The 13,295-nt window shown below is 46.3% G+C and overlaps 1 protein-coding gene across 1 annotated transcript in view; it reads left to right on the top strand.

Moving 5' to 3' along the window:
- The window catches only part of TSPAN18 (tetraspanin 18), a 190,622-nt gene extending 177,825 nt beyond the window's left edge, over positions 1-12,797 (top strand). Inside the window, exons 8-9 of the mRNA XM_082270311.1 lie at positions 3,194-3,277; positions 12,130-12,797. Of these exons, the coding sequence (XP_082126437.1) occupies positions 3,194-3,277; positions 12,130-12,177 (132 nt within the window). The 3' untranslated portion in view covers positions 12,178-12,797. The remainder of the gene's footprint in view (positions 1-3,193; positions 3,278-12,129) is intronic.
- The last annotated feature ends 498 nt before the right edge of the window (positions 12,798-13,295 follow it).

Below are 13,295 nucleotides of genomic sequence, written 5' to 3' on the forward strand. Positions count from 1 at the left end.
GTCCTCCTCCACCGCCGCTTCCACCTACACCGCCCATAGGTGTGCGCAGCCTATTGCATTAAGGTGTGCACCCCAAAGTTGAAATACACATGCATGTGTTTGCCAGCAGGGAGAGTAATGTATCGGGGCCATGTACCTGTAGGCAAGGAGAAATAGAGCAGAGCAGGTCCCAGGGAGATCTTTCCCATCTCCTCACTGGCAATGCTATGTGCCCTAGGTGATTAGGGTGTGCCCAGGCACACCCAGCACACCCTGTGCGCACGCCTATGTCACCGCCACATCCACCACCACCTCAACCTCCCTCCTACTCCATATGGGCCTCGTCCTTCAGAGATGAAGAAGAACATTGTTTTATTTTTCTGTTTTTTTTTGTTGTTTTAAGTTATTTCCCTATCCACATTTGTTTGCAGAGCACTTGCCATGCTCTTAATTACGTTTTGCTGCCATTTGCAGCACTCTAGCCCTTTCCTTTGGTGTTTTAGAGCCATTTTAGTGCCTTAAAGTTCGGGTCCCCATTGACTTCAATGGGGTTCGGTGTCCGGGAAAAGTTCGGTAAAAGTCCGGGACACGGACCCGGACTTTTTTTTAAAGTTCGGCCGAACCCGTCGAACACGGACATCTAGGTGTTCGCTCAACCCTAGTAAAGACCCTTCGCTATTATAAAGTATACCTGCCTCCTACCGATAAAGATCAAATCTATTTAGTGGGCTGCACAGCATAAAACTGACCACGTGTACAGGTGTGCATGAAGTGCTGTGTACCTCATTCTAAAGATAGGCTGAGCATTATTTAGATCATACCATGGCTACCCGCTTTGGGGGTCAATTTATAAAAAAAAAAAAAAATTGCTGTGGAAATGCCTCAAGCAATCACAGAGCTGTCAAAAAAAATGTGTAATAGGTTTACTTCCTATGCTCATCAGCTCCATCTAGTGGTCATTGTGTTTTGTAAATGTAATCCCACATATCTGGTCTTTTTTGCTTTATATATGTAGAGCATCCCCTATGGAGCTTCTGGTGAATTTGGTCCTATTTTCCCCCAATTAGAGCACACAGCCAGGCACACAGCATTTTCTTCCACTGACTTAGAAACTAGTCTAGGGATTTTTTTAAGATTTTTTTTTTTTGGGAATGATTACCTTGGATAGAGGTAGTGAGCATGGTATACCTAGAGGAACTGCAAACGGAACAACTTGAGGACCCCTCAGTCTCTGGCTGCGCTTCACAACTTGAATGTCCTACAGAATTCCTTGTACTCCCTCCAAAGTTGAAAGCTACACAGTCACTTTCCTTCAGCATGGGTCATCTACTCACATAGCCCAAGGATCCTTGGTTTCTCTCTGCTGATATCCACCAGGCTCTTCATAGTGAGGGAGATGTGAACTCACACCACCATAGGAGAGCTGGACTCCAGATCCCAATTGATACTTGGACATGGATCTATGAATAGCCCCCCTCCAACTAAGCCTAGCCTAGCCGGGACCTCTGTGTCTTCCTTAAGGCTTTCTCTAGGATCCTGTACCAGAGGTCTCCTTCTGCAGGACTGGACCCAGGAACTCTGCACTGACTGCCCAAGCCTCAGATTATTTATAGGCTCTCTCTCCACCTTCTGGGCACACCTCCCCCGAGACTGGCTGGAGTCCTATAAATATTCAGACTGCCTGTTCTTCCCTCCCTCCCACTATACTTCTAAAATCCTCTAAAAGACCAGGGGAAGTAACAGAACAGCAGCCTGTGAAACACTGAGCAGCCCCGAGTAATCAACCCCTGCTCCACTGATTACAGTGGAGTATATAGTATAAAAATGCATGGTAGAATTTTAAATACCCCTCCAGTGAACATAAAATGCATCAATATTAAAAAATATATACTAAACTTTATTTCATCCAATAAAATATCTAAACACATATTTTAAATATGTTTGCACACTGGTACCAACAAACAACGTCCACTAAAAAGACACATGGTTTTGTTGAGATAAGGTAAATGAGTCGACGCGTTTTGTGGAGACCTCCGCTTCTTCAGGACCTCCTATCTCTTAAATAATTACAAGTAGCCAAAGGAGTAACTTCTTTAAATAAGATTATTTTAGCCACATACTATGTAGTTTGGCTATGCCAATCACTATGTGGTGATGCAATAATGGGAACCCATATGGTATGGTCTCGCCGGCCCGTGGGAGAGTGACCAAACCTGGGATGCAACTCTGATGGGTAAGAAGTCGCCACATAAACGATGAATAATCCAGCGTGTCACATCCAGTGGCCAGTACTCAAAACATGAGTGGAAGATGATTGTTCCACACCGGAGACGTGACAGAACAGCGTTGAATGTCCACGCAATGTGGTGGTATGGTAGACAATATTATTAATGAATATTATGAAACAAAGTTTTGTATATATTTTTTAATATTTTAAATAAAGTGTTGTTTTTTTTTATTTGAAGTAAAGTTTTGAGTATATATATATATATATATAATTTAATATTGACACATTTTGTGTTCACTGGAGGGGTATTTAAAATCCTACCTTGCCTTTTTATACTATTTACCTAACTCAGGGCTGAGACCCTCCACTTGCACACCTGTTTAGCAGTAACCTTCCCCACATACATCCAACACATTTCCTGTTGGTGATTACAGTAGCGCTAACTAAATTTGCATGGTAGCCTGCTCTACACTAAGAGGGTGTTTACATATAGTAAAAAAAAAAAAAAAAACATTGACCACCGGATATCTGATAGTTTGACTTACAATTACTTCATCATGCAACACTGTCTCCAAAGCTCTACCTGTCTCAAAAAAAAAAAAAAATCTTTTGGAGACAGTATTGCATGATGAAGTAATTGTAAGTCAAACTATCAGATATCCGGTGATGACCGGACCATTTGCAAGAATCGGCATATTCGGTCAGGTGTGGCTTTACTGGCTTACATTCACTGCATGTCAGACAGTCTTATCTTTGTGATGAGTGAGAGCCGCGGCCCACCAGGAATATGCCCGGTCTGCCCTATGGCCAGTCCTTGGCCTGGTCAGTATGCTTGAGAAGGTGAATAACCAAACCTAAGAATAAAAACAGGAAATACTGCATAGACCCAGTTATAACCTTTCCTCATGCTAAATGTCAAAGAAATCTCACACAAACCAGGGGTACATAGTAAAGTTTCTTGTGCACATTGTGTTTTTTCTATTCTAGGGCTGCTATTCCACAATACTCAGTTCCTTGGAGCCTTACGTATACATTGCTGGAGCATTGGCCATCGGTGTCCTGGCTGTGGAGGTAAGAGCTTTAGCAGTGTAAAAAACAAAGCAGTCTGAAGAAATGTCTGTGATGTTGACAAGCAGATTTTGTATTGTATTTGCTCAATGTCTTAAAAAAAATAAAAAAATAAAAAAGACAAAACAGTCAATGTCAGGACTTGCAGTGATTGCTTTTGACCATTAGGTGGCAGTGTAGCTTTTCCTAATTATTTGCAAAATAGGGCATGCTTTCAAGTCAAATGATATCAATAAGCTTATTGAGCAAAGCAAAGAGCACTATGCCACAGCCATCAATATGCAATCAGTGTTTTTGTTCCAACTGAACTGATGTGGAAGAAATGCGGTTGCCGGGGTAACTGCACCTCGCCACCTTCATCATTGCTCTTTCCGAGTATTATGAATAGTGGTACAATGGACTTTCAAAACTATCTAAAGACTAAAGATACCACGACTATATATTTTTTTTTATAGAAAAGCTACAACAGCCTATCACAAATACATAATTGAAAAATATATTTTCTTTTTCGTTCATTGACGGACAAAGCTCCTGATCTTCTTAACCTTTGGGTTATACTGCCCCCTACAGGAGTAAGACACTAGGCAGAAAAAAATCGTGCTACGTCCATGGGCAGTCCCAGGGGGTATACTCCCTCTCTCTGCTATAGCCACTCAGTTTTTTTATGCCTAGTCAGGAGTAAGGACCTAGTTCCTTGCTGGGATCTCTGGTCCTGGCAATTTTTTTCTTTTTAGATAGAATTTTTTCTCCTGGTTTTTTCTGTGAGATCTACAATCAACTGCCGGACTGGGCGACGGGCTGGATAATCTAGATCCAGTAGTCACCCCAGTCTGGCCAGCGAGCGAGCGCAGACTTCGGCTCAGCGATATTTCGGCCGCAACATAGCCCCATCGGACGGGGGCTGGCCTGCGAGTTAAACGCCTCACGAGGTCGCACATGACCGGGTCTCGACCCGAGTCACAGCATTCTTCCTGGCCGGCAGCCCCCCATTTAGATGGGGAGGAGTTCTGTCTGGAGCAGTGCCTGCCTGGTTCCTGGTATGGAAAGTAGCTGTCCCCCCTCTCCCCCTGGAGGGTTTTGGGGTGGACATGCACCCCTCCTTGGGACGGTCTCCTTCCCATCAGGCACCCCCCTTCATTTGTCCCAACATTCTATCCCCCCTCCACTTATGCTGGGGCTGTGTGGGTTGTCTGGTCCACCTCCTGGGTTGGGGGCAGGGCGCTATGCTGGCGAAGGGGGGCGGGGTACGCCGCCGGCGACTGGACGATTGGCTGTGCAGGTGGGGATTTGTACCTGGTGGGGGTTCCTGCCTGGGCCTGTCCTTGAGGCCTAGGGATCCCTCCTGGAAGCCTTGTGGTGCCGCCATTTTCTTGTAGCCTATGTACTCAATGCACAGTGGCCATGTTTGTGTAGTCCAGCTGTCATTTTGCACTGGTTTGCCATTGAAAATAGCAGCAGCCATGACAATGGAGCCCTCTAGGCGTCGATTTCGGCAGTGGGAGCCCCTCCTCATCCCCTGGTGCTCACTCCTGGATCCTTTCATTTCCTGATCACCGCTCGTGCAGTACAGATTCTCCTGGTGGCTGCGGTGCCTGGTTTCTGCATTGTGGTGAGTCTGGTGGTGTCCTCTCCCTCTCTGCTGAGGATGGATTGATGCTCTGTGACTGGCAACTGGGTGGTGCTGCCAGAGCGGTGGGGATTGCCCCTTAGCAGTGTTTTACACTTTTTTGTGGGGTCCCTCTGGTGACTCATGGAAACTTTGGAGCACATCCCCCCCCCCCCCCACCTGATCCCCTCTCTAGGGCTGCGGCGCCCTCTGGGTCCCATCCATCCATCAATGCACTGACGGCGGTCCTGGAGTCCCTTGTGTCCCGGGTGGAGGTGGCTTTTGGATAACGGGCTGGCATAAGCCCCCTTCGCCTTCCCCAGCCTCATCTGTTTCCTCAGATCCTGAATCGGATTCGTCCGCCGCGGACGTGGGTCGCCCTGCTGGGTCTGCAACTAAGCGCCCAGAATCCTCAGATAGGATGATTCCTCCACGCGCACGAAAAGGCACTGGTGGACTCACTGATTGTTATCTGTTCTTGAGACTTAAAGTTGGAGGATGCGGCTGTGACCGAGGCACATGTTCCCTTTAGCACTCACAAGCCATCCAGATTAAACAAGGCAACCATGATTCCAGTTGAAGAGTCCCTGGCCTTTAAGGACTCGGCTGACTGGAAGGCGAAGGCTGTTGCCCACAATTTGTACACCCTGGCTGGTTCGGCACTGAGGTAGATTTTCACCATTGCCCTGGTGTCGAAGACCCTGACCATGTGGGCTAAGCTTTTACGCCGTGACCTGGAGGGGGGAATAGCTCCCCCCTGCCTTTACTGAGCTGGTGGACCACCTTGTCCAGGGGCTGCATTTTATCTGTGATGGCTCTTTGGATGCCGCTCCCCTAGTGGCTCATCTCCCTGTTTCGGCAGTGGTCCTTTCGGCGTGTCGTTTGGCTCAACCAGACTTCTAAAAAGGCCTTGACTGATCTTTCATTTTAAGGAGATCGCCTGTTTGGTGCTACCCTGGATGACATAATTAAAGGTCTCTCAGGGGGGAAGAGTACCTTTTCTTCCACAGACTACTGAGGGCAAGGACCCTCGTCGTTGGCCCTCCTTCTCGGCTTATAAGTTGTTTCGTCCCTCAGGGTCGACTGACAGGGGATCAGAGCCCTTCAGGGCCTCCTCTGGAGGATCCAAGGGAACTTGGTCTGGCAAGTCAAGTGCAGGCTTCTCCAGACCAGCGAACATGGCCCCTTTCAGCAGGAAGGTGCACGCCCACCTGTATCTGGGGTGGGGGGACATCTTTGCTGTTTCCCGGATCCGTGGACTCCCCTGGTACAAGAACAAGTGGGTCCACAAGGTCATTCAGTCTGGCTACAAATTCGAGATTCGTTCTTACCCTCCGGTAAGCTTCTTCCTTAGGATGTGCGACTGTCTCCGGTCCACTTACAGGCTTTTTTTGGGGTGGTGCAAGATCTTTTACTTTACCGGTGATGGTCCCGAGTTCTGACTTCGGAAAGTTTTCAGGGGTTTTACTCAAACCTGTTTACAGTCCCCAGGAAGGAATGCAGGGTGCATCTCATTCTGGACCTCAAGGAACTGAACTGCTTTTTGCGGGTGCAGAAGTTCAGAATGGAGTCCATTTGCACGGTGGTGGCTTACCTGCATCAGGGGGATTGTCTTGCCTCCACCGACATCAAGAATGCTTACCTTCACATTCCAATATGTGTCGGTCTCCAGCGCTTCCTCCACTTTGCTGTGGGAGAGGAGCATTATCAGTTTGTGCTGTTACCTTTTGATCTCGCCTCTGCTCCTTGGGTCTTCACGAAAATGTTAGCCCCGGTGCCAGCCTTGTTATGCCAATGGGGGATTGTGGTACTGGGCTACTTGGACAGCCTCCTTCTACGAGCAGAGTCTCCTACTGCTCTGGTGGAAAACCTGGAAATCACCATACGAACTTAAGGGAGTTTGGCTTAATTCTGAATTTTTAGAGGTCTGCTCTGGTTTCGCCCACAAACTGGACTATCTGGACTCGGCCTTAGCCAGAGTGCCCCTTCTTGTGGACAAGCTCCAGAAACTACAGGCTGCAATTTGTCTCCTGCTGTCCAGCAGATGGTCATCCTTCCTGAGTTGCATGCAGGTGTTGGGCCTAAAGGTGTCTATCTTCGAGGCAGTTCCATTTGCACAGTTCCATTCTACGTCCCTGCAAGGGAGATTCTGGCCAAATGGGAAAAAATCTGCAGTCTTTGCTTCCTCCCTTTGTATTGGACAGTGGTCACCACGGATGCCAGCCTGTCCGGTTAGGGAGGCATCCTCGGCCAATATTCTGCTCAGGGGATCTGGACTGGAAAAGTCCAAACTACTGATCAATGTCTTGGAACTCCGAGAGATCAGACTGTGCCCAAAACATTGGACGGATCATCTTCAGGGATGTCCAGTGCATATTCAATCGAACAATGCCACGGCCGTGGCTTAGGTCAGTCACCAGGGGGGCACAAGAAGTGTCCTGGCTGCTCTGGAGGTACCCGGCGTTCTAAGATGGGCAGAACAGTTCATTCCAGCCCTCTCCGCTGCACACATTCCCAGGGTGGAAAACTGGCAGGTGGATTACCTCAGTCAGCAGGCGTTGAACCAAGGGGAGTGGTCCCTTCATCCAGAGGTGTTTCATCAGTTGTGTCTCCAGTGGGGCATCCCCAAGGTGGATCTTTGGCTTCCTGGCTCAAGAGAAAGGTGCAGAGGTTTGTGGCTCAGTCACAGGATCCTCTGGTGGATGCCACAGATGCGCTGGTGGCCCCGTGGTTCAGTATCGTCTGATTTAGCCTTCCCTCCTCTCAAGCTTCTGCCAAGACTTCTATGCAGGATCGAGGCAGAAGGGATTCCAGTCATCATAGTGGCCCCGGACTGGCCTCGCTAGGCTTGGTACGCCGATCTGGTGCAGCTGGTCCCCCGACGTTCCTTGGAAGGTTCCTCTCTCTCAGGGAGGATCTGCTGTCCCAAGGACCAATCTTCCATCCTGCTTTACAGTTGCTGTCCCAAGGACCAATCTTCCATCCTGCTTTACAGTCGCTGGCTTTGATGGCTTGGCTGTTGAACGCTAGGTGCTGATGGATAGAGATTTGTCTGAGTCTGTTTCCAACACTGTTAAACGCTAGGAAACCTACTTCTAGGAAGCTCTACCATCGTACGTGGAAGACGTACATTGCGTGGTGTGAGTCTCTTGTGGTTCATCCTCACTCTTTTTCGGTGGCTTGGATCTTGACCTTCTTTCAATGGGGGGTTGAGCAGAAACTGGCCTTGAGTACTGTCAAGAGTCAGGTGTCAGCCTTAGCGGTCTTATTTCAATGGACCTTGGCCACATACTCCCTGTTGCGTACTTTTCTTCAGTGAGTTAGGGACTTGACACCTCCAGTGCGGTCTCTGTTGCCGCATTGGGACCTCGATTTGGTGCTCCTAGTCCTCCAGAATCCTCTTTTTGAGAATCTTCGGGAGATTCCCCTGCTTACGTTGTCCCAGAAGGTGGCTTTTTTGGTGGCTTTCACCTCCACGCGCAGGGTGTCGGAATTGGTGGCATTATCCGGTCATTCGCCTTACTGATGTACAGTGATTAGGTAGTTCTTCGCCCCTGCCATTGGTCCTTCCTCAGGTTGTCTTTGATTTTTTATTTGAATTAAGACATTGTGTTTCCTTCCCTGCGTCCCAGGCCAACACATCCAAAGGAAATTGCTTTGCATGCCTTGGATGTTGATTGGGCCATTAGGGTGTACCTGGCAGCTAGGCAGTCTTAGGAAGTCAGACTCCCTATTTGTGCTCACAGATGGGCCTTTGGAAAGGGTTGTCCGTTTCCTCTGCAACCATTTCTAGATGGATCAGACAGACAGTGGTTCAGGTCTGATCCATCCTGGGTCAGGTTCCTCCTTTCCCTGTCAAGAAGCATTCTACTCGGGCACTCAGTGCCTCCTGGGCTTTCCGTCATCAGGCATCAGTGATGCGGGTTTGAAAGGCGGCCTCCTGGTTGTCGGTGCACACTTTCACAAAGTTCTATAAAGTGGATGTGTTGGCATCTGCGGATGCTTCCTTAGTCCGCAAGGTTTTTGCAGGCTGCAGTTTAGAGGATCTGGTCCTCTTTGAGGGTGTATTGTTTTTTTCAGGTGAGATCCAGTTTTTTTGGTTGAGCTCCTGTTTACCTGGTTGGCTATAGTTAGCCTTGAGAATTTATTTCACCCCTCATGTTTAACACTGCTTTGGGATGTCCCAATGGTTAGGAAGACCAGGAGCTGTGTCCGTCAATGAACGAAAGAGAAAATTGGATTTTTGACGATCCATTTCTCTGATGTTCATGGTCAGACACAGCACCCACCCCTCTGTGGAGTTGTAATTCTTCTGACACTGCTTGTAACAAAGATGAGAGAGGGAGTATACCCCCTGGGACTGCCCATAGGAGTAGCCAGACTTTTTTTTCTGCCTAGTGTCCTACTCCTGTAGGGGGCAGTATAACCCAATGGTTAAGAAGATAAGGAGCTGTGTCTGTCAATGAACATCAGAGAAATGGATTTTACAGTAAGTCAAAAATCCAATTTTTTTAATCATTGGTAAAAAATGTTTTTTAATCTAAATTTTTTTAAAATTAAAATTCACCTCGGGGGGGGGGGGGGTGCAAATAGAATATCTGTAATTATGATCCTGAGGGTTCATATGCTTTAACCTCTTCAATGCCGGACGATTTAATGTTTTTTTTTGCACATTTTAAATAAAAAATCATGTTAGGCCTGAAGATTACCTAAAACCCCGACCTCGATTTGCACGAGAGCCTCAGCTGTCCCGGGGCTCCCTCTTCTTATTGGCTGCAGGTAATCACAGCCAGTGAGCCAATGAGGAGAGAGCGAGGGGTGGGGCCGAACCATGGCTCTGTGTCCTAATTTACTTGCATTTACAGTTGCATTGATATTGCATCACAATCTTCACTTCCTTTCGCACAGGACATAGAAAAGGAATCTTTCCAAAATAATGGAAATCCCCTTTTATGGCTTGTGCTGATCACATCAGTTTTGGAAGCTTCTAAAATCATTCAGAATTAATTAAGAGACGACATTGTCCTGCACGGGACCTCTAGCAGACCTAAGCGTTTTGCGCTCCTATAAACTTGTTTGGGAGTGCAAAACCCATCTGATGAGAACAAAAAAACGAATCGACATGAGCCCCTAAAATGTTGTCACCAGAACAAATGTCCCTTTGGGAAATTTCTTCCCTTTTTCTTTTTTCCGGGGACAACTTAAAATTTTAGATTATCACTTAGTTACCTAGTACCTGACCTCACAAATACTCTTTTTGGTTGATAGGGCACACATTTCTACAGACATACTTCAAAATCTTGTGGAAAATTGGAGGGGAGACAACTCTATATGAATTGCAGCTTGTTTTGGAATAGGGTGTCCACTAAGCTCCTAGAGGTGTGATGGTCAGGTGTCCATATGATTGTTCATAATATAGAAATGGGACGTCCACCATAGGTGTGATGGTCAGGTGTCCATATGATTGTTCATAATATAGAAATGGGACGTCCACCATAGGTGTGATGGTCAGGTGTCCATATGATTGTTCGTGATCTTGGAATGTAATGTCCACTATAGGGGTAAAGGTCAGGTGTCTAAATGATTGTTCATGTTATTGGAATTGGACTTCCAGCATAGGTGAGATGGGCAGGTGTCAATATGATGTCCACAGAGGACAAGGGGGCACTCTTTACGTCTAGAGCAAAAGAGATTTTGTTTTCAAATACGGAAAGGTTTCTTTATAGTAAGAGATGTGGAATAGACTCCCTCCAGAGGTGGTTCTGGCCAGCTCAGTAGATTGCTTTAACCACTTTACCACCGGAGGATTTTGCGGTCTTACGTCCAGGCCACTTTTTGTGATTCGGCACTTTGCGACTTTAACTGACAATTGCGCGGTCGTGCGACGCTGTATCCAAACGAACTTTATGTCCTTTTTTTCCCACAAACAGAGCTTTCTTTTGGTGGTATTTGATCAACTGTGCGATTTTTACTTTTTGCGCTATAAACAAAAAAAGAGCGTAAATTTTGAAAAAATAACAATATTTTTCACATTTTTTTATATGAAATTCCCCCCCAAAAAATGTAAAAAATCTAAATTTTTTTACATTTTTGGCCAATTTGTTTTCTGCTACTTATGTTTGGTAAAAAAAAAATCACAATAAGCGTATTTTGATTGGTTTGCGCAAAAGTTATTGCGTTTACTAACTAAGGGAAAGATTTCTATCATTTTTGGTGTTTTTTTTTTAAAGAGTAATGGCGGCGATCTGCGATTTTTTTTTTTTGCGGGACTGCGACATTGCGGCGGACAGATCCGACCCTTGACTGACATTTTTGACACTTTTGGGGGTACCAGTGACATTACTACAGTAATCAGTGCTATAAATATGCACTGTTACTGTAAAAATGACACTGGCAGGGAAGGGGTTAATTTTATTGGAGAGGAAGGGGTTAATGTATGCCTGGTTATCACTCAGGTGCCTGGTGCTTGTCACTCAGTCACCTCCACCCGTGTGTGGGGGGAGGTGACTGAGTGACACAGAGACAGATCACATGTTCAGCTATGCTGAACCCTGCAATCTGTCACTGTCTGTCACTTAGGAGATCCGCCCACTTTTGTTTTTGTTTACACAAGCGGGCGGGTCTCCAAACTCGATTCCCCGACGATTCCCCGGTGATCACCGCCGCTCCTCCCCTGGCCCGACTCCCGTTGTGACTGAATACAGCGGGAGCGAGCCTCCGGCGGCGCGCGTGCGCCGCCCACAAGGGAGAGGACGGGAACTAATCACTTTGCTGCAGTAGAGCTCGAGTGAGCGGTCAGCAAGTGGTTAAAAAAGCCTGGATTCTTTTCTTTCCTAGGTGTACATAATATAAATGGGTACTAATATTTATAGGTAAAGTTGATCCAGGGAATGATTGCCTCTCGGGGGATCAGGAAGAATTTTTTTCCCCCGCTGTAGCAAATTGGATCATACTTTGCTGTGGTTTTTCGCCTTCCTCTGGATCAACTGCAGGTCTAGGATTGTGTATATTGGATTGTATGGTTGTGTTTTGTTTACTGTTTTTGTTTTTTTATTGGATGAGCCAGATGGACTTGTGGCTTTTTTTTTTTTTCAACCTGACTAACTATGTAACTGATTGTTCATGATACTGGAATTAGACTTCCACCAGAGGTGGTCAGGTGTCTAGAAGACTTTGGTCATAGTGTATCTCCCAATCTGCTCTGTACATTGTTTTTAAAGCTAAGCTTACTTTGTTTTCCCATCCACAGCTCTTCGCCATGATATTCGCCATGTGTTTGTTTCGGGGCATCCAGTAGAGTGAGAATCTCGGCAGACGAGACTTCGTGCCAAACTGGGAAGGGTCTCCCAACTCACTCCACTCCATCAAGACTGCCATTTTGCTTCAAAGCATCTCCACTGCCGGAGACCCTTGCACTAGCATTGGGGCCTCCAACTGTGACAGTGTTAACTGTGAACAACCCAAAATTAAGAAAGGACTCCTCAATCTACCAGCCTTCGGTCTCCGATTTGGGGGAGACTGCATCGTGACATCATCACTCTGCGGAGATATTGCAGACTAAGCATCTTCTGATCAGCATCACAAATCAAATTTTGTAAATATTAGACTGGATCTTACCGACCGCCAACACTGGACCAATCTGCTGGGTCTTCGGGCTTAAGAATTGTCACTCGAGAGTGACAGAGGAGTTCAGGGTAGTAATACGCACTGTATTTTTTCCAATTTACCAACAGAAATCGTCAGTTCCTTTGTCTTTATCGTGTCTAAGAACAAAATAGAATATTTTTTTTTTTCATGTTCTTGTTTTAGGTTTTTGCTTTAAGGAAATGATTGTATTTTAGCACAAATGCCGTACTGCTCCAGTAGGTTGATGGTAGGTGATTATTCTGAGAGGCTGCAACTTAAAGCAGAACCTAAGGCAAATGGGTAAAATACACAAGTTGGCAAGTGATTTGTAATTACGGTCAAACCTGGGGCCACCACTAGTATTTGTGGGACCCTATAAAGCTTTCCTGACCCCCTTCCCTCAAGGGCCCACTTCTGCACTGCTACCCCTCTCCCACTAACCAGTTTGTCCCAGATAACCCCTCTAGTTCAGCAACACCCTCGTCCCCCCAAAAGACATTGGAAGTACATTCATATACAAAAAGAAATGCAGAGGTGTTCATCCTGTGATACTACATGTATGTTTGTTGTGCAAAAATAAATGTTAATAGGCTCCTCTATTCACTCCATGTTGAATGTTATTCATTCTTTCATTAAAAAAAAAACAAATTATGGCCACTAGAGGGAGCCAAGGAAATAAGTAGTGGCCTTAATATGGTATTTTCCCGCTTCACTTTATTCTGTATGAATGCATAACATTCACCTTGTATAGAAAATAGCCTAAAAACACTCAATTTGGCCCTAACTTGC

This window comes from Pelophylax lessonae, assembly GCF_965119305.1.
Source record: "Pelophylax lessonae genome assembly, chromosome: 10".
Lineage (NCBI taxonomy): Eukaryota > Metazoa > Chordata > Amphibia > Anura > Ranidae > Pelophylax > Pelophylax lessonae.